Source organism: Pezoporus wallicus, unplaced genomic scaffold, assembly GCF_028554395.1.
Source record: "Pezoporus wallicus isolate ANWC-B61680 ecotype Strahan unplaced genomic scaffold, APGP_CSIRO_Pwel_v1 contig_6520, whole genome shotgun sequence".
Taxonomy (NCBI): domain Eukaryota; kingdom Metazoa; phylum Chordata; class Aves; order Psittaciformes; family Psittacidae; genus Pezoporus; species Pezoporus wallicus.
This window is the reverse complement of record NW_026636887.1, coordinates 676,822-702,441: the sequence shown is the minus strand read 5'-3', so window position 1 is coordinate 702,441 and position 25,620 is coordinate 676,822. Positions and strand designations below refer to the sequence as shown.

Sequence of the window (25,620 nt, the reverse complement as noted above, 5' to 3'; positions counted from 1 at the left end):
TGCCGGGCCCGCCAGGAGGGGCTCCGCCATCCTCCCGTCGCCTCGTCCCCCCCCCCCACCCCGCCCGCTCGGCGGGGCCGCCGTCACCTCACCTCAGCGCCGCAGGACGAAGCCTACAAGATCCCATGTAGAGCGTATATATTCCCTTAATTAAGTAAAGGTAAGGCTGGGGCAGCTCGTGTGTGCCAGTCCCTGAGGCGGAGGGAAGGGTGCTTCAAAGCTGAGGTGTAGCTGTGCAGGGATAAAGTATGCTTTACTTGTCATGTATCATAGGTAATTGCTTCTATCCCTATAAATACAGTTTAAATGTGAAATTTGTAGGTACCTAAGGGAAGGCTGACTCTTCATGCTGTGGAAAACTGCGGCACCCAAGGCTCACCCTAATTTTGGGAGTCCGTGAGGTAAGTGCCTGCTTAGGAGCTGCGAGTTCTCATTACAGCTAATGGGAATGTGGTCAATAACAGACAGTAGAGTCTGCAGAGTTTTACATATGATCGCAGAATCATAGAATCGTTTGGGTTGGGAGGGACCTTAAAGGTCATCCAGTAAAGTCATCCAGTTCCAACCCCCTGCCATGGGCAGGGACACATTCCACTAGATCAGGTTGCTCGGAGCCCTGTCCAACCTGGCCTTGGACACTGCCAGGGTTGGGGCGGCCACAGCTTCTCTGGGCAACCTGTGCCAGTGCCTCACCACCCTCATGGTGAAGAATTCCTTCCTTATATATAATCTACATCTCCTCTCTTTCAGTTTAAAGCTATGCCCCCTTGTCCTGTCACTACATGCCCTTGTAAAAAGTCTCTCTCCAGATTTCTTGTAGGCCCCTTTTAGGCACTGGAAGGCTGCTCTAAGGTCACCCCTGAGCCTTTTTCAGCCCATCTTTCTCAGGTTGTTTTCATAGCAGAGGTGCTGCAGTCCTCTGACCATTTTCATGGCTGCCTCTGGACTCACGCCAACAGGTCCACATCCCCCTTGTGTTGGGAGTCCCAGAGCTGAATGCAGCACTGCTGGTGGGGTCTCACAAAAGCAGAGGGGGAGAATCACCTCTCTCAACCTGCTGGTCATGCTCATTTTGATGCAAACCAGCACAAGGTTGGCTTTCTGGGCGGTATCAAAAGGTCAAATGATCAAATGAAGGTGTCTATAATGAAACTAATTGCTCCCTAGGCTCCCCCTACTGTACTGAACTGATCACCACCGGCTATGATGGTACATTAGACACCTAGCTCTCTACCAGTGTGGTAGACACCTAACACAAAGTGAGGCAAATTCCCAGTTTCATACAGATGTGGTATAAGACTGAAATTATTCTGGCACCAAATTTTAATGATACTTTCAAGTCCATGTAGAAATCAGTTTACTGAAATAAGTCATGCTAGGCATTTAAAAGGTGATGATGGTTTGCTCCGCATCACAGATGTGAAGGTCAGGAAGAAGCAGGATGAGGTCTGTGTGCTGTGTTTGTGCACTTGATGGAACTGAGGGCCTCAAAGTCACATTTAGGTTACTGCAGGTACAAGATTGGGAGCAAATGTCACTCTGGAACTGGAAAATGTGACTTGTCAGCAGGGTAACAAGTTTTAAACAGACACTCAATAACAAAAAAATTTTAAGCAAGTCATAAATTTCCTAGATTCCGTAATGTTTTTTTAATATACCACAAAAAATAAAATGCCTTTTAATATTTACATTCAACTGCAACTATTACATAGCACTTGTAAATGTGAAGATCCTGAATCTTTGTAACCAAAATCTCTTAACACTTCCAAGGGGACATAAGAAGGCCATATGCTTGGGTCCACAAAGGCTTCAGCAAAGTTTAGGATGTCAGTATGTAATTTTAAAATGTCCAGCTCCCAGCACTGATTTCAGATTTGCGTCACTCACTTGCTTTCCCTGAACACGGCCCGCAGTGGGGCAGCTAGGAATGGGATTCACAGTCACCTCACAGACAGGAGATAGTCTAAACTTGCTAGAAGGGAGAACCAAAGAGATGGTGCATTGGAAATCCTCTCTCCCAAGCTGAGGTTTTTCATCAGCAAAGAATCTCAATTGGATTCACAGCACTAAACCCATCACGTACCATAGCTTGTGCCTTTGGCTATGAACAACTGGTTTACTCTTTGCTGTTAAAGCCCAGCTGAAAGAAGTGATTTGCTACAAAAATTCTTTCTTTCAAATGCAAATGGCTCTGGCTGCTGTTGTTACACATGCAGACTGTCTTGCCAGTATGCTGGATGTGCATAACTGTACATGTCACTGGCAACCCTCATTTATAAGGAAAGGGAAGGTAAATAATGAGGTGCAAAGCTTGTGTAAGCTTGTTCAGTGTGAAACCTCATTGGGAAAAGCTTGGGTGCCTCCTGAAGCCTTAGGATTAATTAATCACCATTTTGACTCACCTCCATTTAAAATAATTAAGCCTTTTTGTGGATCTGGCTTTCATATAGGTGAGGATAAAACCTGAAAATTTTTCAACATTGCCTGCATAATAGGCACAATAGGATTGCTGGTTTAATGCTGAAGATAAAGCTTGCTTTTATTTCTTTTCACAGTCACACAGAAAGGAGTAACAGAACAATCATTAATTTAGAGGTTTAGAGTCCTGATAACCAAGGCCTAGTGTTCTTGTTTTATAAGCTCAGTTTGGAAGATTTCCCTCAATTTATGTCCTACAAGGTAATCGCATTAGAGGGATTCTCCTCTGTACTGTTGAGCACTGGAATTGGATTGAAGTCAGAACCTCTGAACATACTGGAGATTTATGCATGTATTCTGCTGAATAAGGAGGCATTCAGGCAGACATTTAAGATCTTTTCTGAAAATAGCCTTGTGGACTTGTTATCACTTGTTATTGGCAGATACAGCAAAACTGAATGAGTAGCAATAGTTGGCAAGATTCTCCAAACAACCTACCAAATTACTTGCAGATTTGTCAATACTGTTGGGACATGAGCTGGCTCTGAATTCATTTGCCAATATGTCACTTAAGTCTACAAATATCTTACAGATCCTATGAACCATCTAATGATATCCTTTGTTTAAAAAAAAAATTAAATCATTTTTTTCTGGGATGAGATCAGGTGAGATGCACTATGTGTTTCTGAGAAAACTACATGCCCCATGCTGCTAATCATGGTTTCCCTTACTGATTGAATGGTAGAGGAAAAGCAGATTTTGCCCTCAGATACAGTGACAAGCAGAGAGGTTTTTATATCCCAACACCATCAGCATCAACTGGTAGCCTGTCATAAGTATTACACAAATGATTTGCATTATTTAAATATAGAGTGTTTGTCCACCTTGGAGTTAAATAAAATTATCAGTCCTCATGCTTGCCTTGGAACATATCCCAGAATAGGAATGCTAGCACTTATCTACTAATCCACTCAGAACAAGCTTAGAAGGCTTTGACACTGCTCAAATGTCAGCTTAAATATCTGCATTTGTTTATTACATCTAGTTAATGGGGTCAGTTTGGTATGTTCAAAATAGAGTTATTTAAACTTCCTGCTCAAAGGAAAATCCCAGGAGACTGGAATTTATATTTCTCACTATTTTCTAACATGAGTAAGTTGCTTTCTTCTCTGAACTTGTGATGGTTTTGAACAACCTCTTAATTACTAATTAATCTCAAAATCAGGTGCTCCCCTGACATATTGAATGAAGGAGAGCAGCTGAGTAAACCAGGGTGGAAACATAACACATCGCTTGGGAATTTTCTGGTTTAACTCTGTGCAGGTTAATGATTCTGCAAGTTAATGGCAGGTGGTCTGTCTCTTTGACATCTGGGGTTTCCATAGGATTCATAATAGTACCTGCAGTTACTACAGTTACCTGAAATATTAGCAGATACCTGAAAAGAGGTTAATGTTAAGCTTAATGATTTCAGTTAACTTCTCCCTACAGTTTCGAACCCTTGTCTTCAGTTACTGTGAGGAAGAAAGCCATGCACCATACATGCTCTACAGAAGAGACCTCTGTGGCAGTGCGGCTTGCTGATAGCAGCTTGCAGGGGAACAGGAGGAAGGGCAGAAGGCAGAGATTCACTGGGCTGAAATCAGACTGATTGGTTCTGTGCCTTTCCAAAATTAGACAGTTTCTCTCACTCCCCCAGAAGCAAATAAAGCTTCATACTGCAGCAGACCTGCTGTCCTCTTAAGCTGCAGTGGGCTCATTTATTACAGACTTGTTTAATTTTTTACTGCAGCTGGGACATACAGAACATTTTCTAGATTAATTCTTTCCATGTGGACCCGGTAGGCTTACAGTTAATGTAAGGAGCAATGGCATGGCTAAAGGAGGAAATTCCAGGCTTTTCTTAAGTTCTGAAGAGTGTGCAAAGGAAGGTAATCTAGTGGGAAAAATGGCAAGAGCACTGGGTTTTATCTGGATTTTTTTCAGTTGATTTTGCATCACACTATTATAAAAAATATGAAGAGTGCTCAAAAGTTTTCCATTTGTTACAGTTCTAGCCATTTCAATGAGATTTTTTTGCAGAACTTTAAATTCCATGATAAACCTGAGCTCCATGTCAATGTCTAGTAATAAAGATATGTGGGTAACTATTGGTTCAATAACTCAAGTCACCAGCTGGTGGCCACCAGCAGCCACCAGCTCACACTCTGCATCTCCATTTGTCTCCATTTTGTCCCAGCAAGTCACCAGAAACATGCTGCATCTGCCACCTTTTGGATTCATGCCATGCCCCTCAAATGTAGGGGAGAGGAGAACAGTGATGAGGTGCATCCAGCATAGATGTATGGAGGAAGCACAAGAAGAGAAGTGCTTGCCTGGACCTATGGGGCAAACTTGCTTTCTTCATGCTGTGTCTTAGTTGAAGATGCTCAGAGGGCTGGAGCACCTCTCCCATGAAGACAGGCTGAGTGAGTTGTGGTTGTTCAGCCTGGAGAAGGCTCCGGGGAGACCTTAGAGCAGCTTCCAGTACCTAAAAGGGATCTACAAGAAATCTGGAGAGGGACATTTTACAAGGGTAGGTAGTGACAGGACAAGGGGGAATGGATTCAAGTTGAAAGAAGGTAGATTTAGATTAGCTACTAGGAAGAAATTCTTTACTGTGAGGGTGGTGAGACACTGGAACAAGTTGCCCAGAGAAATGGTGGCTAGAATCGTTCAAGGTCAGGTTGGACAAGGCTTTGAGCAACCTGGTCTAGTGGAAGGTGTTTCCATGGCAGGGGGGTGGAACTAGATGATCTTTAAGATCCCTTACAATCCAAACCATTCTGTGATTCTATGATTTGTGGACTGAACATGCACACTGACAATTTTACACTGGAAGTCTTAACTATCACTTCTCTTTAAACAGTCAACCATGTAATCCTAAGCACTGACACCACATGCACCCACATTTTGGCATCTCTGTGCTCAGGGGCGGCACCAAACACATGATTAGCAGCTTTGTCTCTAAATACTTGTAAACACTCCCTTAAAGACGTCCTCCTTAAATTCTGTTTCACAAAAGCCAGGCTGTTTATTTCAATGAAGTTTGAGATCATGTGGAAAACAAGAGCATGCATGGTAACGTAATCAGAAACTGGATCCTAATGCAAATGTATTAGGGAAACAAGTTTAAGATAGGCAAATTGATTCTTAATTGTTGATTTTTATCTCAGGTTTTACATTTAATGTTCTGTCTTTGTGTTCCATTTGACTTTAGGTGAAACCTCATTCTTGTGAATTAAAAGTACACTGGCTGAGCAGCTGTCATTGGATTTTAGAAACCTCATCTGAAGGGCATTAATTTACTACAAGGTAAATTGGAAAACATAAAAAAGCATTATTAAAATGATGAGATTTAAACATAGTGCTCAGAATACCCAATTAAGGAATCCATTAGGAGGGGAAAATATTATGGGTATCATTGCATAATGCAACATACTTTGCACATTTGTACTCTTCTATGCTTATTAGACATCAAGCACTAGCCATCTATTTCAGACTGAATTTATGTCGAAGAGTACCTTTGTGATCCAGAATATATGATGAATTACCCGTGATAACTTTCAGAGACAGCAGAAAACTTAAGTCTTTAAGAAGCAGAAAACAAGTTGCATTGTTCCATACAGGTTTGGCTGTAGTGAAATAGCCTGTTTGGAAAATCAGATTTTAGAAGATTTTTAGAGGGGTATTCAAGGGATTTTTTTTCTCCCTGATACCTATCCATATTTCTCAGATCTCCTCCTCCTCTTGCTTCACAGCCCTGTTGTATTCCTATCTGTGTATGTCCACACAGTGCAAAGGTTATTAAACACCCATATTTACACTCGGAGGCAAATCTGTGTTTTAAGGCACTACGTGGCCACCCACACCATGATGTTATCAGGCCTGTAGCATAACACTGCTTAGAGATTAAAAAAAAAAATAAAAATAGATCTTTAATCAGTTCTTCTCCCCAAATGTCATTATCTTCTTTGTATTTGATTTAAATTTGAGCATGAAGGAATAGTCTCATCTTTTTTTTCCCCTCACTCTAATTACCCATACCAGAGGATGTTTGTGTTCATATAATTTTGGTGAAATACATGACCCTGCAGAGGAACCTGCAAAAAGTTAAAGTATGTTCACCCCAGAAACATACTTGAGTGATATTTGCAATAGAAGTATGTATGCCTCCAGGAAATAAGCATTCCCAGGGTTGCTGGTTTTCCTCCATAAATGTTAGTAACGGCAAAGTTAGGTGCCAAAAATATGTATCATACAAAAGTGTAACATTTTGCCCAGTTGTGACCTTTAAATTGCCATCAGAAAACTGCTTTTCATTATCAGAAAGAGGAACTATTGTAAAAAAAGAAAAATAAATCAGTGTATTAATAAATCACATTTAAATACAGCGGAGTTATCAGAAACACAAAAAGTACAGCTTATTGCAGTTATTCTTGATCCTGTGCTGCATTTTTCCAGTGTGGGCCATTTTCTGTCAACAAGCACCTGCTGGAAACATTTCTAAACCTGAGGATTAGACCTAGTCTAAAACAGAAATATGAAGCTAATTAAATGCAAAAGCCAGCATTCTTACTGTTCCTTTAGTTCCCTTCTCTGCATGAAGGAAGTATTTCTTGTTTTTCTTGCTGAGCACAGTTTAATATAGTTTACTATTGTTTTTAAATACTTTCAGTACTTTATATATTTTGGTTGGGAGCACTACGAAAATCTGTGTTCGTGGAGCTAGTTGCAACAGAAATTGCCACCTGAAATCTGTGGCAAAGAAATCTTCCTTGGCATGAAGATGATGTTCTGGACCTGCCCTCGGCTGCTATTTTGGCTTCCTTGCCTCACCCAGGAGGTGGGATGGTGCCATTTTCTGGTTAGCCAGAATAACAGCAAGGCTGGTTTTACACTGAGCTCTTGGGGAGACTTGCCTGGGGTATTACACCAGAGAAACAAGAGCCAATGTTTTGTTCCACTGTAATTATTGAAACAAACCCCAAAATGCCTGAATAAAGAAGCTTCTGGGGAGCTTTCCATGCTGCCTTCAGCCTGGACAGGTCAGCCTGGGCTCCATGCCCTCATGATCTCAGGTGCCTTGGTGGTTTCTCTCCAACAAATACGACTGCACCCAGGGGAAGTGAGACAGTAAGTGGGAATCCATTGGGAGAGGAGGAACTGGAAGGCCTTATTTGAAGGGGTGTGTAAACCACTACAATAATCTTTTCTATTGTCACACTCACATGCTGGAGCTCTTGCCACAGACTTTTCCGGGGCACGGGCAACCAGCTGCACCAGGCATCTGGAGTCCAGTGACCTCTTACCTGCTCATATAGTGATCTGGGCGTTGTGCTAAAGGTTGCATTAAGGCCATTTTTTGCACTTAAGTCAAGAAATAATGATGGAATACTAAATCAGCTCATACTAAAACTCAAGTTTATTAGCTTGTCCCTAAGTTAGGAAGCTTTTTTAAGCAGGAGGAAAATAAGTGAAGTCAATAAACTCCTTCATACACGCAAGATATGCATTTGCTGCAACATTTGTTCCTTAAATACATGTGTGATTTCTGTGTACATATAGTTGTAAGTATATATTTACAACACATCATGTTACACATGTGTCAAAAGAGTATTAGTACAAATATCGGTTTAATTCATGAATACTGGACATTTGGACAGAGCAACCTGATCTAGTGGAAGGTGCCCCTGCCCGTGGTGAGGGGTTGGAACTAGATGAGCCTTAAGGTCCCTTCCGACAGAAGCTGTTCTATGATTTTATGTCACTACTGTTGATTAATTTTATATATGAATGTGTATTGAGAAGAAAGTATTTTCAGCAATTTTTCTAAGGGTTTGATTACAGATTTCAGTGTGGTTAGTGCTTCTACAACAGCATGGTTGGGGTCTCGTTAACAAATCATTTGGACATATTATCCAGTCGATATGAGTGAGAGCTTTGCATGTTTGCATATACAGGAGAAACAGCTTGCAAGCTGAATGCAGCGTCAGTGATCTTCCTGGCAACACATACATTTGGGGGCAAAAATTAGCCTAGACTGCATTTCAATGTCATACAAACCCCAGAAACTATTTTTATCTGCAGGTTGCTGTGTAAAGAAATAGACAGTATGTCCAGGAAAAGCACCAATCTGTGGCTTAGGTACCTGCATTTGATGCAACACTTAAGATGTGTCAGTACATTACACTGTAGAACAGGAAAGAAAAACACTCCCACTGAAATAGAGCGTGTTGGCCTCAGATGATTTATGGCCTGATTCAAAGCGCCCTGAATTCAACAGCGTGAGTCCTGCTGTTTTTTTCAGCAGGGTTTGGCTCAGATGGGTGCACTTTAAACTTCCAAACCACAGTCAGTACAGCAGTGAGCTAGGCCAGATGGAAAGTGTCCGTCACAGCCAGGATGATTCAGGGAGCAGATGGGCTCTGCAGCCCTCCTGCTTTGTTTTGAGAGGGGAGCGGGAGGACACATAGCTGATGTTGGGTGGGAGGCCGCTGCTGCTCTGAGTGGGTGGTGAAGGCATGAAAGAAGATATTAAGGCAAGGAGAAAAAGAGAGAGGAAGGGAGTGGTCAGAGGGGAAGGCTGGGTGGAATGTGTGGAATTAGCACGGGGTGGAGCAAGAGACAGGGGAAAAACAGAGGCACGCTTGGGGTTATGCAACTTGGCAGGTCTTAAACCTGACACTGACAGAGGAGGAATCCATAAAAAGCTCTGAGGAGATGTGGCAAGGGGATTGACAAGAAAGGTAACACCAATGGCATGGAGCCCAGGTGATCTGTGCATGGTAGAATGAGGACATAAAAGAAAGAAAAAATGAGAGATAATGAGATAAAGAAAAAGAGTAAAAGAAGAGTTGCTGAACTACCCTGAAGAATTCTGTTTGCCTTGTATGTTGTATCCATGGAGTTTCTTTTTCTATAAGTTCATGCAATGAAAGGATTTTCTGAGCTGCACTGTTTCAGGACTAGCATTTCCTGTATCTGGATGTGCTAGTTCACGTGTTCCACACAAGAAGTGCAAAAAGTGTCCTAACTCTATAAAATCCCAATGTTATAGAACCATCTGGGGGACAGTCGGCAGGGGGCAACACACAGCAAAACACTCCAAATGGTGTGCAGGTAAATAACTTCTTGGGAGGTGCTTGTCAATAAATAGTACTTGAGCAAAAAATATTGCACATAAGGAACCACGATGCACACAATTCGTAATCTGTGAGCTAAACTAAGGAGGTGCTGGGAGGCAGCTAAAGAGGTTGGGGTACTCTCCAGAGGAAAAAAAACACCACAGATGAAAAGGTAATTTTGTCTAATATTGGTGCTTTTGTCATGGAAAGTGCTCAATGGAAACCTGAACTGATCATCAGGTGGCTATTTCATAGCAGTCAGAAGTAATGACACATGCAAAAGAGCCCCATTAGCAGCTTCAGCATACAAGGACGAGCCCTTGCCTGCTACCAACTGAAAATGGGAAGGGATCTAATTGTGCTGTGTTGGAACAAATCCCAGTAGAATTTAAACTTGATCATATAGACTTCGAACTAAAATTTGATGACTCACTAGTGTTTTGGCGATTACTACAAGCACTTTTCAGGAAGTCTCAAAGTTGTTTGCAAGTGAGAAGCTAACACCTTCTAAATCCAGGGAGTACACAACCTGGCTTCTCCCTTCCCTGAAAGAAGCTCAAGGAAGAAAACCAGTAAATGGATCATTTTATTCACTGACATTGCGTAACCACCTATGGTAAGAATTTAGGGTGAGGCCTGAGAAACACTTTATCGAGATGGAAAATTGTAAAAGGTGTGTGTCTTTCATCACATATTTCTTCAGTTTGTCTTGCTGATATAGTAGCAACCAAGATGATCTTCTCAGACATAGCCATAATTAACAAAGTATTGGCCTGGATTAACGATAAGAATGTTTCAGACCTTTAAGAACAGAACCAAGTTCCAAATGGGTAGTAGATTACTCACTGCTGAAAGAAGACCTTCAAGGATTTAATTAGCGTGTGGAAAAAAATCAGGTAACTTTCACAGTGGGCAGAGGGAAAGGTGGAGCTGCAGGATTCTCTCTTTTCCTGGGCTGTCACATCCCGCACGAAAGCTGAATTCATGAGAACCAACAGACAATGCTGTCAAAACCCAGGCGCTAATGCTGTCTTGGCTAGACCGCAGCAATTATGAGCCCTCTGTCAGCACCCTGTCTGGCTTTCCCACGCGTCCGAGGAATGAAGGAGATTTGAATACATTTACAAATAACAATTTAGTCAAGCCAGAAAAAAGAAGTATGTTTGAAAGGAACTCTAGATTTAAGCCTGTCTATTTGAGGCCATAATTAAACCACAGATGTTCCTGTCTCCTACAAAGCTTTATGAACCAATAACTGTACCCTCTTAAATCACAGTGTACAAATGAGCGTCTGGTCTTTTATTCACAGTATGATAAAAAAGGGGTAGTCTGTCTGACAAATCACTTATGTGCCTAGGAATATTTGCTGACATACATACTGCTTTCATAACCAAACTGTCTCCTGACCCAGCAAGGGATTATTTTGCCTCTTTCTTATCATGAGAGTGCTCAAAATTTGATGGAGTGATTTCACATATTCCCACTGCCCAAGCCTGAGGAAGCTGGCTCCTTCTATGGCTCTGCCACAATTTCTTTGCACAGGTATCTAGTTTTTCCATCAGCCATACTGCTTCATGGCAAGAGAGGAGCCTAAATTATGTGGACTCAAGAATGAAAACGGAGGTGCAGCCTCATATGCTCATACCACTTGGATGCACACAACTCTATGGGATCCACCCAAGGGTACTGAAGTAAGTTGGCAAATCTGATGCCCATTTACAAGAAGAGTTGGAAGGAGGATCCAGGCAACTCTAGGCTTGTCAGTCTGACCTCAGTGCTGGGGAAGGTTATGGGGCAGATCTTCTTGAGTGCCATCATAGTACATGTACAGAACAACCAGGTGATCAGTCACAGTCAGCATGGGTTTATGAAAGGCAGGTGCTGCTTGACTGACCTGGTCTTCTTCTATGACAGTGTGGCCTACTTAGTGGATGAGGGTAGGAAAGCTCTACAGAGTGATGTGGAGAGGCTGCATAAATGGGCAGAGGCCAATGGTATGAGCCTCCAGGCTCAGTGCTGGGTCCTGCACTTGAACCACAACAACCCCATGCAACCCTATAGGCTTGGGGAAGAGTGGCTGGAAAGCTGACCAGTGGAAAAGGACGTGGGGGTGCTGATTGGTGGAGCTGAACATGAGCCAGCTTGTGCCCAGGCAGCCAAGAAGGCCAACAGAATCCTGGCCTGTATCAGCAATAGTGTGGCAGCAGGACTGTGGAAATGATCATCACCTGTGCTTGGCACTGGTGAGGCTGCACCTCAAATCCTGTGTTCAGTTCTGGGCCCCTCACTACAAGAGAGACATTGAGGTGCTGGAGCGGGTCCAGAAAAGGGCAATAAAGCTGCTGAAGGGTCTGGAGCACAAGTCTGATGAGGAACAGCTGAGGGAACTGGGGTGTTTAGTCTGGAGAAAAGGAGGCTCAGCGGAGACCTTATCACCCTCTACGAATACCTGAAAGGAGGTTGTTGCAAGGTGGGGGTCAGTCTCTTCCCCAAGTATGAAGGAATAGGACAAGACAAAACAGTCTTAAGTTGTGCCAGAGGAGGTTTAGATTGGCTATGAGGAAAAATGTCTTCCTCAAAAGGGTTGTCAAGCATTGGAACAGGCTGCCCAGGGAAGTGATGGAGTCACCATCCCTGGAGGTACTGTGTTGATGTGGCACTTAGGGACACGCTTTAGTGGTGGACTTGACAGCACTGGGTTAACAGTTGAACTCAATGAGCTTAAAGGTCTTTTCCAAACTAAATGATTCTATGAGTCTATGCTGTGTGACAAAAGTGCCAGGGACCAAATACCTCATACGCCCTCTTCCTATGTCAAGTGACCTTTCCTTAAGGCTTGTCTACATGCAGGAAGTCTTGTGCAATAGGTGTGAGACACAATTAGAGTTTTATAACTACTTATTACCTGCCCTCTGCGTGGACTTTCCTATTTGCAAGAAAAGCTATCTCGAGGTGTAGCGTAACCCAGCTCAAAATAACTTGTGCACATAAAACACCAGAAAGAGACTCCATCGCTTGGTACACAGCATCTTTTTAGCACTTGTTTTTTCAGGCTTTTCCTTTATGTAAACATGTTTGGTGGAATTTTTCATAACCTGTGCTCACCAACCAGCAATATTTATTTCTCTCAGATACTTGTGGTCAGTCCTAACTAGAATGTATGCTGGAGCAGTAGAAGAACAGTCTCAGACACATGATTTATAGTCTCACTAGATCACTCATAAACAGAGAAAGAGCTATACAGGGACTGAGAAAAAATGAATTCAAGAGTGACTGAATCAAGATCATGATGTCCATTTTAGGAAGGATTTTGAGGTCTTACATTAACCAAAGATTTGGTATTTGCCCAGATAAAAAAAAAAAGGGGGGGATCAATTCTGCTCGCTCTTTCAAAGGACACTTCCTTAGAGGAGAAACAGTGCAGAAACCACAGACAGCAGTTTTTTTAAGCCTCAAAACCAAGGTGCCAGGAAAAATGCCCTGTATGAAGGGGAATAGAAGCCTAACAGTGAAGTATGTTGGGCATTATGTTAACAAATCAGCTCCTAGTAGTGCTGTGGTATTAAGAAGAATTACAGAGTACTCACTCACCTACTTCATTACATTCACCAATACTATCCCCTTGAGAAGCATGGCCTTATATGAGAGAGATGCTAAGGTGCTGTACTGCTCAGCCCCACACACCCCTGACCAATGAATGTAGTGCTCAGAAGGGACTATTTCTACACACCAGGTCAACAGCTTGGATGACTATATGGGAATTTCTCCTTGTCTGTAAACCCCATGACAAGATTATGTGCTGACTTGACTTATTTCCTTTGTGTTTGACCATTGCTTGTTCAGACAAGTACTCAAAAATTATGCAAAAGGAAAGGTTTGATTCTTCTTTCACATTCCTGTGAAATGAGAGTAAAATGATTTATATACACACACGCATGTATATACACATATCTATTTTACTCATCATGTCTGATAGCCCCGGAGCATGGAATTATTTCTCTGGAGTACATGTACGAGCAAGCTGGTGGTGTGTTTCAGTAACTGCCTTTGCCAGTGTGCCTCAGCACTGGAGAGACTGCAAGATGAAAAGGTAACCTAGGTGTATTACAGCATCCGACAATTCTATTATGAGACTTACTATACTTAGTGGTCTTCTAACCCCAGAGACTGAAATCCAAGTATTTCCTAAGAATCCCTGTGTTGATTTCTCCAAAGGAAAAGCTTTGAGGCCTTGACACTGTAAAGAAAGATTTTTAAAACATGATGCAAGTTTGCCACTTAATTGTCTGTGGAGGCTGACTCCTGTGTTTTGGGAAATGCAATTTGCAGCATCATGTAGAGCCACCTCTGCCCTACTTCACCTATGCAACCACTTCTACCAAAAACCCAATTGTAAAGCATTACTGCTCTTACTTTGTAATAAGCTCTGCTCTCTGATCCAGACTAGCTATGCAATGGATAGAGCAATGGTCCTGTTGTGTTTTCTTGAACTTCTTGAGCAAGACTACTGGTGATCTTAAAGTCTGGGATGTAACTGAGAGTTACCCGGAAGGGCTGGGACTGCTACTGCTGAACCCAGGACACACAGATAGCCAATATGGTGCTTCTCTAGGGAGATCAGAAGGAGTCAGGGGCAGCAGGTCAGAAAGTGATTAACTTTGAGAAATGGATTGCACTTGTATACATTCAGAATAGTGGAAAGTGTACAAAAACTCTTTGCTTAGACTTTATGTTCACATCTGTAGGTATTCTGGGGAGTATCATCTAGTATTGTCTTGGTGTGCACAGCTGACATGCATCTTGTTTGCCCCTTCTTCAACAGAGGTAGAAAGGCAAGAACACTTAGAAACAGTGAAGCAATTCAGATTGAATAAACTGTCAAAAGGATGAGGTATTTTTAAACAAACCCAGCAACCCCAGGTGATAAAATACTGCATGGAATGGAGAGCAGAATTGATCAATGAAAAAGGAAATCAAACTATACAGCAGATCTAACAAAATTGGAGAAAGGTTTCTGCAATGTGTAAGCAAGATTGCTTTCAGCACAGCTGTACTCTCTTCACCTGTCAAAATGGATTTCAGAGTCAAAAGTCTCACAAGTTTCATGGTTATGATTTACAGGAAAAATTGATGCAGATCCTTAGATGGATTAAGTTAATCTAGCTCTATCCATTCATTCCCTTGAACCCAAATCAGTTTGTTGCAGCTAAGGATCTGGCTTCTTCCTCCTCCACAACTGAGCACAGATACAGCTTCCTCTTACCACTTTATATAAAAGAATCTTGTAAAACGTGTGAGCTTCTTTTTACTGTGTTGAAGTTCATTTTGTTTAAGCATGCAGTTCTTTTGCTTGAACACAAATAATATGTGCAGCTATAATTTTCTTTGTAACTAATTTGCCTTCATAGCTGTGGCTGATTAAATAGCTTTGCCTTACTTGGTTGGCAAAGAGGTAAGCACCTTTAAATATATTGTAATTGGGCTTTGATTTTTTTTTGTCTAGCCTTGTTAAAAGCGTAGTTAACACCTTTCTTGGAGCTGACTTCATGAACACACAAATGAAAAACTTCTCTGAGCTGTTTTATAGAGCACAGCTAATTAATGCAGTTAAGTACAACTGAGTTAAGTAGGAGAATCACAGCTTGTAAATAAAGATAAGAAAATTATAAGAGGTGTGACTGATACATGTGTAATTACCTGCTTGGGAGGCAGCCTGATCTGGAAGAACCAGAAGAGATTTGGGAGGCAGGAAATCCTGTGTTGCAGTCCTCATTCCACCCATGACTCCTGCTGCTGTAGGAGAGTTGTCCTGCCTCTCCTTCCCCAAGTGGCAGTCACTCAATGAAAGAGTGACGTACGGATTTATTAATAGAATAGGCAAAGCATCAGAAACACTTCAAGTGTGATTTTGGTACCTGTGAATATCACACAGAGCAGATATTGTCCCATATTAAAATTTTCTTGCACCGTCCTCCATATCCTGTTCAGAAGTGAGGAAATAGAGACTTACCACTTCTCAGTAGTTGCTTCTTGAAACAAATCTGATTTTTGGTACTTAAAGAGTTCTTTAGATTACACAGCAGATTGTTGGAAAGGAGTTATCACAGTAAGGTGCATGACCCTGAAGAGAGTGCTGCCAAAGGGCTGCCGATAGCACAGAATTAAGATTTTGTTTCTCCTTCAGCCAGGAATAAGAAATCAGTGTCAATCCTAAAAAAAAACCCAACAACCACAAAAAAGGGTCAGTTATTGACAATTAATAACCAATAAATCTGATGTTGTAACTCCACATTAATTCAGAATTGTACTCAAACGCAATGTTTAGAAAAGGATCTCAAGTCCTGTTTTGTAACAACTGACTCCTACAATAGGCAGAGGAAACAAAATCTGAAGATGGGGAAATCCGAGAGGAAGTAAACTGGGGGTTGAGTCAACACTGTAACCTTGCAGTCAGAGGGCAGATGTAAAATCCTGCAATGTGCACAGTCTGCTCCAGCGAGTGTTGCTGATCCAGATCCAGATTATTTAGACAGTGGAGATTCTAGTCATCTCAATATTCAAATCCCCCTTTGTGTGAGTCTCCTTACAAACACAGCTGGAACATCCATGTTTTCCCATGTGACACAGCGACTGCCAAATTGTAATTCAGGCTTGTTTATATGGTCTCAGTAAGATATAAGCTGTACATTTGAACTTATTTACCCACCTTGAGACTGCACAAATCACCTTTCTAACCTGTTCGAGTTTAGCATGGGTCTGGTGAGAGGATTCCTGCACAGCTTCCTTCCAGGTTGTTGCCATCAAGGCACAGGCTTTTAGGGCACGGAAAGAGGAGCAAACCCATTTCAGGATCCTCCTAGCATAGTCTGTAAATCCTTTCTCTTTTCAGTGTATTTAATTCAAGAAAGATTCTTACCTCCACTCAATTAATGTAATCAATTTAGGCCAAGTCACCTCCCATACATGCTAGACCATGGCATTGTGGCTTCTCTTGCCTCTATACCTCTGTAACATCCATTCACAAAGAAGCCTTGAATTTCCTGTTGGGGTGGATAGCTACATCTCAGAAACAAATCAGCTGACCTCTTTCATACTTTTCTGTTCTGAGTCATCATTGAGCTGGAAAAAAAACACTATTGTGAAGAAGAGAAACTAAGAATATGTCTGAGGAGGACAGTTGAGCTGCACCTTGGTCCACTAGTGCTGAAGATGTCAGGAAATGCAGAGGATAAGCAGGGATGGTTTTGACCTTCATCTGGAAGGAGAAGTCAGAGAGGTGCCAGTAAAATGTCAAGCTAATGAAAAGTATTTTTCGTTGTTTTGTTCCAAAATTTATTTTGCCTGGGTTCTTGGAAGATAATGACTATAACAATACTACAACTGCAGCAAAATGAAAACCAGCCAGGTCCTATCTTTGTTTCTGCCAAGGAGCTGAAGCGCTTAATGCCTTTGATGCTGTTCCATGAAACCAGGCAGATGAATCATGAAAGAGCAGTACAGAATGTGAAAATGCAAAAATGAATTGAATCATAAAGAAAGCTGTTCTCATCAGAAGGTAGGCAAAGTGGGTAAAACACTGGAGGTGGTTGACTGATCTCAGACTGACTGTTCTGAATAGTTGACTTGGATGAGGCAAGACTCTTTGGATCAAGAACATAACGACTGGAAAGCTGGAAGACTTGGCTTAAATGTTAACAAAACAACTAGACTCTGTGAAACAGAGGAAGTTACCTAGCCCAGCTGGAAAGTACAAGAGGAAGGACAATAGCCTTGCAGAAGTGCCAACACAGAGGTTTCAGAGCTCTCCAACAGAAAAGCCCAGAAGCAGAAAGACAAGCACGGCTCAAATTTTAAATCCTCTGGAAAAATAAAACAATATTAAGGAGCTGTACACATTGTAATAAACAACATGAGCCAATACAATGTCTGGCATTGGGATGGTGTAAAATCTGCACAGGATTACATCACTCTGCAGTAGCATGCCAGCAGTAGCAGGTTGCTCACAGCAGGCTCTGAAGGATGACAGCAGCCCCGCCAGCTCAGAAGAATGCTTTGTACAAGCATGGGCTGCACAGCACACCAGGGGAACGAATGAGTGAGCGAAGCAAGGAGGGAAAGAAGGAAGCATTGTTCAGAGAACAAATGGGATATTTGCCTCAGGTGTGCAAGCCAGCCTGATGCCAAAGGCCACTGGCACTTGGGAAAATCTCCAGCAGTAAAAGGCTGGCAAAGCAAAATTCTGCCAAGTTTAGCTGAGCATTAGTAACGGGTGCACTGTCTTCAGGAGAGTGATCTGGCAGAGACTGGGCAGGACTATGGGATGGTTGCAGGGAATCTGAAGTCCCTCACTGTGAAACAAAGACTGCAAACACTGAAAGGTTTTTGGCCAGAGGCTTAACAGTGTGTCTTTTGTTCTTTGCTGTTTGTTCTGTCTCTAGGTGAACTGGGAGCTGAGCTAGTTGAAGGGAAATGTTCAGTCACCTTAGTAAGACTCTGGCCATGGATTCCTGGAGAGAAGTATTTAACACAACCTCCTGCAGGTGGCTTTGCAAGCATCTGCAAAGCTGGGGGTGGGCAAGAGGGCTGGTATCCAGGGACTGAATCCAAAACCAGTACAAATACAGTATTACCTCTGGCAAGAGCAGAATGCATAGAAACCTGCCATGAGAAAGGTGCCTTTGTCAAGGTGTGTGAGGCTACAGAAACAGAATCCAGGCCCTCAGCATGTGACTGACTGGCCAGGGCTGGGATTGCTGCGGACTTTACAAGATCCCATGTAGTAGTAGCTACTACTTTCATAGTAGCTGGCCACTCGTGGGGACTGTCAGCAAGCAGCTTCTGCATGTAAATGGATAAACTGTACACAGGCCATACCTCCACTATGGTATTTGCATTGCACATCCAAGCTGTGCAGGTGCTGCACTGTGGCTACACTGGTTCTCCATTCTACTGCACTCAGCTGTCCAGACTTGGTCTTCATGCATGCTGTGTAGACAATCCACATGAGATACAAGGCCTTCATTACAATGCCTCTAGGCTTCAAAATCTTTATGAGAGACATGAGTGCAAAGCTCAGCTCACACCATGTTCTTGGTGGTGAAAAATAAGAGGTTTTCATCTAGTTCTGGAATTTTCACTTTCTAGTGAAAGTCAAGGCTTGTCCCTCGGGAAGTGTAATACTGTGAGGGGCTGTGAAAACTTAACAGATGCCACTCCGCCCACATCATGTCACCTTTCACTAGTTCTGGACTTTCTGGGGGGGCCTAAAGTATGTTAGTGCAATGAATTTCAACAAAGGCTGCCTTTCTGGTAACTGTTGTCTTGGAGGAAAGAGAAGATCCAGGGTCTTATGACAGCATTTGAGCATGCAGTTTTTGCAATATTTCGCTCAATCCAGCATATCCCCATTTTCAGCTGTATTGAAGTTCCACTCCCTTCCACATCTTGACTTATTTTCTTACACTTTGCCTCACCCCAGAAAAATAGACTACAAGTATATTCTATAAGGGTTTTCAGTTGAGACAGAAGAAAAGCAATTCAAGGCTATTATAATATATTTTATTATATTAAATACATTATATTAAATAGTCAGAAATATTATCATTTGGTACTATTCCCAGAAGGAGAGAAGGGGAAGCTTTAAGAGGTTATCCACTGATAACCTGATGCCAAGCTGAGGCATTTTATGGCAGAGCCTCTAGGAGCACAGGCAGAACTCCATGTGCCCTTCCAGGTTTTGCCAAAAGCCTGAATTTGTAAAGCAGGTGGGAGGACTTTTGACACCTACATACCAGACATTAGTCCTTAGCAAAGACTCTCGTGTCAGAAGCCAGTGCTGCTTCGGGAACATCTCACAATCTTTACTTGGCTATGTTATTCAAGGACAAAACATTAGACAAACATTAGATAACCACCAGGAACAGAACATTTCTGTTAACGTTTCCTCTTAATGGAGAAAAAAGTAGCAGTAACATTTTGAGAAATGACACCCACACGAAGATGACAATCCCCTTTTCTTTGCCAGTGCCACAGATTCTTGCAGCTATGGGATCCTTTACTGTAGGGGATGCCAAATGATGATTCAGTCTGTTCCATGTACTGGTATTGTTCAGGGTGGGAGCGGAAGCCCCAGCTAACACTGTCAGTGAGTTCACATGCACCCCAAGAATGGAATATGTGTGGAGAGTTTTTGAGAAACCCACAGTTGTTGCAAGAAAAGTAAAATAACTTTTTCCTGACCAAATCTGGATACAGATGTGGTCAGCCTGGTTCTGTCCTCACGTTGCCTGAAACAAAATCATTTGTCCCATGAAGTGCTGTTTAAACTCATGCTATCCCAAGTACGACAGCAAACATTCTGAAACAGAGTTATTTTCATTTCTGTGACATGCCCTTGGACTCAGCTGCTGACAGAGTCAAGGACCTGACACCAGCCTGAAGGTGGGCTTTTTCTTTTCCCTTTTTACTATTTTAGTCACCTACAAGTATCTGAGCTGCAAGCCAAAGCAGATGCAATTATCTCAGCTGTCACTGGGAGGGAAGTGGCATTGAAAATAGATAGGATTCAGACCACAGAGCACTTTAAAGATCCAATTGCAACATGCTGATATACAAATAGTGACAAATAGGAAACCACTGCAGCCTTTCAAGCATCAATGCAAAGCTTTCAGAGGGACTACCACCATTGTCAGCTATTTCATTCATACCTCTGAGTAGCATCTTACATAGAGTGTGCTGCAAAAATTCCTCAAAGCTGCATGTTCAGCTTTAATGAGAAAAGGAAATGGTAGGCAGAAATAAAGTAATTGAACTGCCACAGTTATGGCAACCCTAAGAGCAGCTGAATCAATGTGAAAAGTATATTATGGGTGACTTACAAATGGAAGAACATTACTGAGAAGGGCAAGGTTAGAAAATCATCATCAAAACTAGATGTAAAGGTGTAAGCAAAGACTCAGTCACCCTGAAAGAAACTATCTTCACAGAGTTAAGCATATACTTAATTGGACTTCTAAAGCAGCTTACACTTAAACAGTTTTCCAGTATGAGTAGTAGTTGTTCTTATCAAAGCAGATGTTCTCTGACATTTTGTGTCAGCATCCTTTGTACGCAAAGCAATCTGTCTATGGAAACCAGTTTTTTTTTACAAATCGTAGGGCTTTTGATATGTAGAACAATTAAATAAAACATACATTTTGCTACCTTTGTATATTTATAGGTGACTGGTACCCACAGCACATAATCTATAGCTAAGAGAGTGCCTGAATGGCTAACTAATTTTATATTTGCAGATAGAGTATCATTAAGTGAAATTGATTCTGCTAGAATTCTAATACCCTGCACCTAGTGTTACCGAACTGTATAAAATCTGTTAAGAATCCACAGAATTCTATCAGTACAAATACTACCATAGATAATTTTCCTTCCTTTTTTTCCCCTCTCCTTTTGAAAAGTATATAAAATCCATACATCTGATCTAAGGACCTCCAAAGACTTCATGGCAATGATGTTTTGTACATGTGTATTTCTAAGGTAGAAGGTTTATTCCATTCTACATCTCTGAATGAAGAGTACAGTCAAATGCATTTGGAAGTGCCAAAGGAAATTACTACTTGAGAAATGTTCAGATGAAAATCTTGGCTGCAGCTTGAGAGAGAACCTCATACAAGACAGCTGGGGAGGAAAGTAAGGTATCTAAAAGGTGGATACCCATAACCTACCAGTTGCATTATACTTTAGTGCTGCTGGTCAGAAAGAGGCACCTCCAGAGAGCAATTCCTCTCACTCTAAGTTAACTGGCTGAAATAGATCAAATTAACTGCCCTCTGGAGATATGCGTTGCCTTCCTTTTAGTGGGCTTTAGGCAACTATTTAGGTGGTGAGATGCACCCAAACTTCAATTTTGGTGCTGTTTTGAAAACAGAAATGAGCCATTTGAAAACAGAAATGAGCTGTTTGAAAACAGAAATGAGCCATTTAAGCCATTTTCCAAGAGGAAAATATTCACAATAAGAATAATCAGCCATTGGAATAATTTCCCTAGGGAAGCTGTGGATTCCCCAGCATTGGACACTTTCAAGATTCAGCTGGACAGCACTGGGCCATCTAGTTTAGACTGTGCTTCTGCCAAGAAAAGTTGGACCAGATGACCCTTGAGATCCCTTCCAACCTGGTATTCTGCGATTCCATGATTTAGTCCTTCACCATGTTGGAGTTGCACTCAATGCCTTTGGAGGGACCCCTAAAGTTACCGGAAATTTGCAGCAGTACCTCTTTATGACTTAGTGGAAACCCAAACAACCTGACACCCCCTCTAATGTACATCTCCATGCTACTGCTGTAGCCAAAATGATCTCTGTGCTTGAGGAAAGGTGACAGGGGCTGGAAATTCTGGCTGGAAATGACACGCTGCAATGGGAGCGGATGGCAAAGGATAACTGGTGGGAATGGTGTTGCTATAGGGCAGCCCTGGAGCAGTGCTCAAGCCTGTTTTCAGGGAGCTAACCACTAGGTTTCCTTAGCTTCTTTGGCTGCCAGAACAAAACACTCTTTTGAGTGGAAAGGCACAGGCTCAGTTTTCTAGGACACCCGCTTATTCTGCTCCTTAAATCAGTTATTCACCCTTTTCAGTCTAAACCAGTATAGACTTGTGGGAAAGGGAACAGTTAATTTTTGAAGGAGAAAGGACACAGGGCAGTAGTTTTTCACAGGCCTGATTAAAACAAAATTATATTATTTTCTTTTGATGAATTTACTTTTTTAAGCTCATAGTTATAGGCACTATACCTATTTACCTTGGTTCACTGCAGCTTTATAACATCCCGTGTGATACACTTTAAAAAAATGGACTAAATTCAGATTTCAGGTTCATTTTAAGAGCAAGTAAAATGTTTGGATTGCAAAACCTGCCTTTCTGTAGGCTGAATGCATTTCCGTGCTAGCAGCTTCCAGGAAACTCTTGGGTTACAATTACAAGAAGTTAAAACTGCAGCAGCAGAATTGTTAACTGGAAGTCAGAATTTCCTTTCCACCATTCCTCTTCTGTTTGGCCCTAACAGGCCAGCTTAAATACTTTGTTTCTTTTATTTTTCTATTACATTATTTTGGTAATTTTGTGGCTTTTTTTTCCTTTCTGATCCTAACCTCTAATTCTTTGTTCTTAGGTCTGTTTTTTTTTACCTTATACTGGATTATCTACTTAGAGCAGCATTTTCTAACAACCCTTCCCAGTTATAGGACTCTCTCCTTTAAATTTATCATGGATGTGTCCAATTCTTAAAACAGGTTAAAGACATTTTTTTTTGTGTTCTTTTCCAGGCTTCCTAGTTACATGGTCAGTAATACAAAGAAGAATGTAAGCCGGGAAGTCTGTGATAAGAACAATAAAAACAGCATTTGCTCCAAGGAGCAAAACTGAAGCAGACTTCACAAACTACAGGAAGAGAAGGAAAGAAGGTAATGTGTGTATTCAGTTGGACACAGGGATTTTCCCTAAAACAATAATTAAGACAACAAGTAACTATGTATGGAGATAACTAAAGCGTAATAGAAAACCTGAAGAAAGAAATGGAAACGTGATTTAATAAGGCTCAGCAAGCAGTGCATCTGGGGATGATACTGCAAGACAGATGGTATCCTGAACAGATCTGTGCTCTGAAAACTCAGATGACCCCATTTCTTTAGATTACCATGCAAGGAGATGACCCTGAAAAAGTGAGAAAGTACAGGGCTGGAATGCTAGCTGAGTGAGCCCCAGGGACAGAAGACAGTTTGATCCTAGCTGTCTGTTATTTGAACACAGATCTAAAAGAAGATAAGGACAAAGATCCGCTTTTCACTGCCCAACATATTATAGATGTCTTTGCAAAACAAATGCAAAGCTTATTGAAAGCAGTAGCAATTACATGTAGTTGGATTTTACTCACTGTTATTTTAGGATTGAGCAACCATGCTGAGAAATGAAAACAAAAGTTACATCAGAAGAAATGACACATAAGGCTTTATGTTTACTTACTTATTTTTATATGTATAAAATATAAAAATAACATGTATGTTTATATGGTTGGTTGTATAGGAAATGTGAGGTTTACAGACCATTTGTCACTGCTGCAGCCACTGGAATGGGCCAGCAAATTTGTGGCCCTGTGTCTCCTTACAGCTGCTTTTTATATTTGGAGTATAAACATTGTTGGCTTCTGAAGGATTTATCAGTTTAGAGGACAGCTGTGGAGTGTTTAGGAGAGGACCTAAGGACAACATAGCTTCAAAATAAGTATGTGTTTGGCCACTCCATCTTCTGACACGTTAGATACTTCTACAGAGAAAAGACTTCCAAGAAAGTAGACACCCTTCCAGGGATCTCCTGCAAGTACTTCCTCACTCAACACCACAGGCTTTGAAGGCTTCTTTCTGTGAATTTTTCTTGTCTAACAGAAAAAAGAAGATATGTGAATGGATGAATGGATGGAATATGTACGATTAAAAAAAACATTCAAAACATTACAGGAGACACACTTTTTCCATAAGGAAAAAAAGCCACATGGAAATTCCATGAAAAGTCACATCACTTAACAAGCTCCTGGAAGGCTCTCAGATGTTAGAGTTGCTACAGCTAATACCACACAGAACAGCATAGCTGCAGCTTGCAAATAGACAAAAACCTGATCGTTTTGTTGACAACTTATTTTGTTCACACATGCAGTTAAAATTAAATGTAAGCACTGTCTGGTAGTTTTTGGAAGACAGAAGAATAACATCTAAGCGATAGAAAACCTCTGTAGCAAGCAAGACCAGTTCTGAATGTAAATTTATTTTCCATTTGTGTATTTTTTTTTTTACACAACATAAATACGTACAAAACAGTACATAAGGAAAACCTAGGAAATCATGCTTAATATGACCTTTTCCCCCTTTGTCCTTACAGAGGAAGGCTGTCAAATGCTCATGAGCTTCCCATCCATCATGTTTCATAGGAGAACAGGAGACAGTAGGCATCTTAAGCTGGTCTGTATGGATTCACACAGAGGGATCTTCCTCCAACACTGTTGTGCTTAACAGCGAAGAAAATTCCAGCTGCCCTTTTAAGATATCTGAGTTTTATCTGAGGGCACACTGGTCATATCTGAAAGTTTTAAAATAAACGTCAAAGTCTGTTGTATAGTCCAGGATCAATTACGAAGTATTTATTACTTGGAAAGATGTCTGACTTTTGCCCTTTCATTCTGTAACAGTCACAATCATTTCAGCATTCCGTTTTACAATTTTCTTATTTACAGCACATTCACAAATTCACTCTTGCAGCTGTTCCTCATGTGATTATTTCTAGTAGTTGCATTGTGGTTACCCATACGAATAAGGCTTATTGTTGTGGTATACCATCAGAGGCTACAAATATGCAAAAATTATAAAGGGACAGGAAACTTTCAAACCCTTTAAATAATTTCTTCTGGGTTTGGCCAAGCATTCTTTTGGGGTTTGCCTGGACTTTTGTTTCATTTTGTTTAAAGATTGCCCTGCAGCTATTTCAAAAAGCTTAAAAACTGCTACCACCAATTTACTTTAAATCAGTTAATCACAGGAGAGAAGGCAGTTTCAAAATCTGCCAAACCCTCAGTCAATAGAAATTAGCAATTATGCAGTTATTTTTATTAGCTGCATATTGCATAAAGATGTGAGCATCTGTACTTATTATATTATACAGATTATTTCATGACAGTATATGACATTTATTTGTAGTAGTATAACTGCTATGATTATTTTGAGTGACAGATGAACTGGTAAGGAAGAAAGCATAGTAACCAAAGTTGAGTATTTTTGAATATATATTTATTCTGGAGAAACAAGCTCCTAAATACGTGACTGCAATGGATACCGGACAAGCATGCACTATAAAAAAAACCCCTATTCTGTTTTCCTTTTCTTGTCAACAGCACATAGCAACAACTGTTTCCTAGTACCAGCAAAGATCTCTGCTGCATCAGTTACTCTGCCATGGAGGTTAGAACTATGAGCTTTTGAACTCACATACAGTGTAAAC

At 41.3% G+C, this 25,620-nt stretch overlaps 1 protein-coding gene and 1 long non-coding RNA gene across 2 annotated transcripts in view; one reads left to right on the top strand and one right to left on the bottom strand.

Annotated features, from left to right (window-relative positions):
• UBAC2 (UBA domain containing 2) overlaps positions 1-15,511 on the bottom strand; it is a 100,913-nt gene extending 85,402 nt beyond the window's left edge. The window contains exon 1 of the mRNA XM_057402094.1: positions 15,282-15,511. Within this exon, the coding sequence (XP_057258077.1) occupies positions 15,282-15,366 (85 nt within the window). The 5' untranslated portion in view covers positions 15,367-15,511. The remainder of the gene's footprint in view (positions 1-15,281) is intronic.
• On the top strand, positions 103-24,743 carry LOC130595412 (uncharacterized). Its single transcript, XR_008971315.1, has 3 exons — positions 103-273; positions 5,678-5,772; positions 22,902-24,743. It is a non-coding gene; the product is annotated as an uncharacterized LOC130595412 (long non-coding RNA).
• Positions 24,744-25,620: the final 877 nt, after the last annotated feature.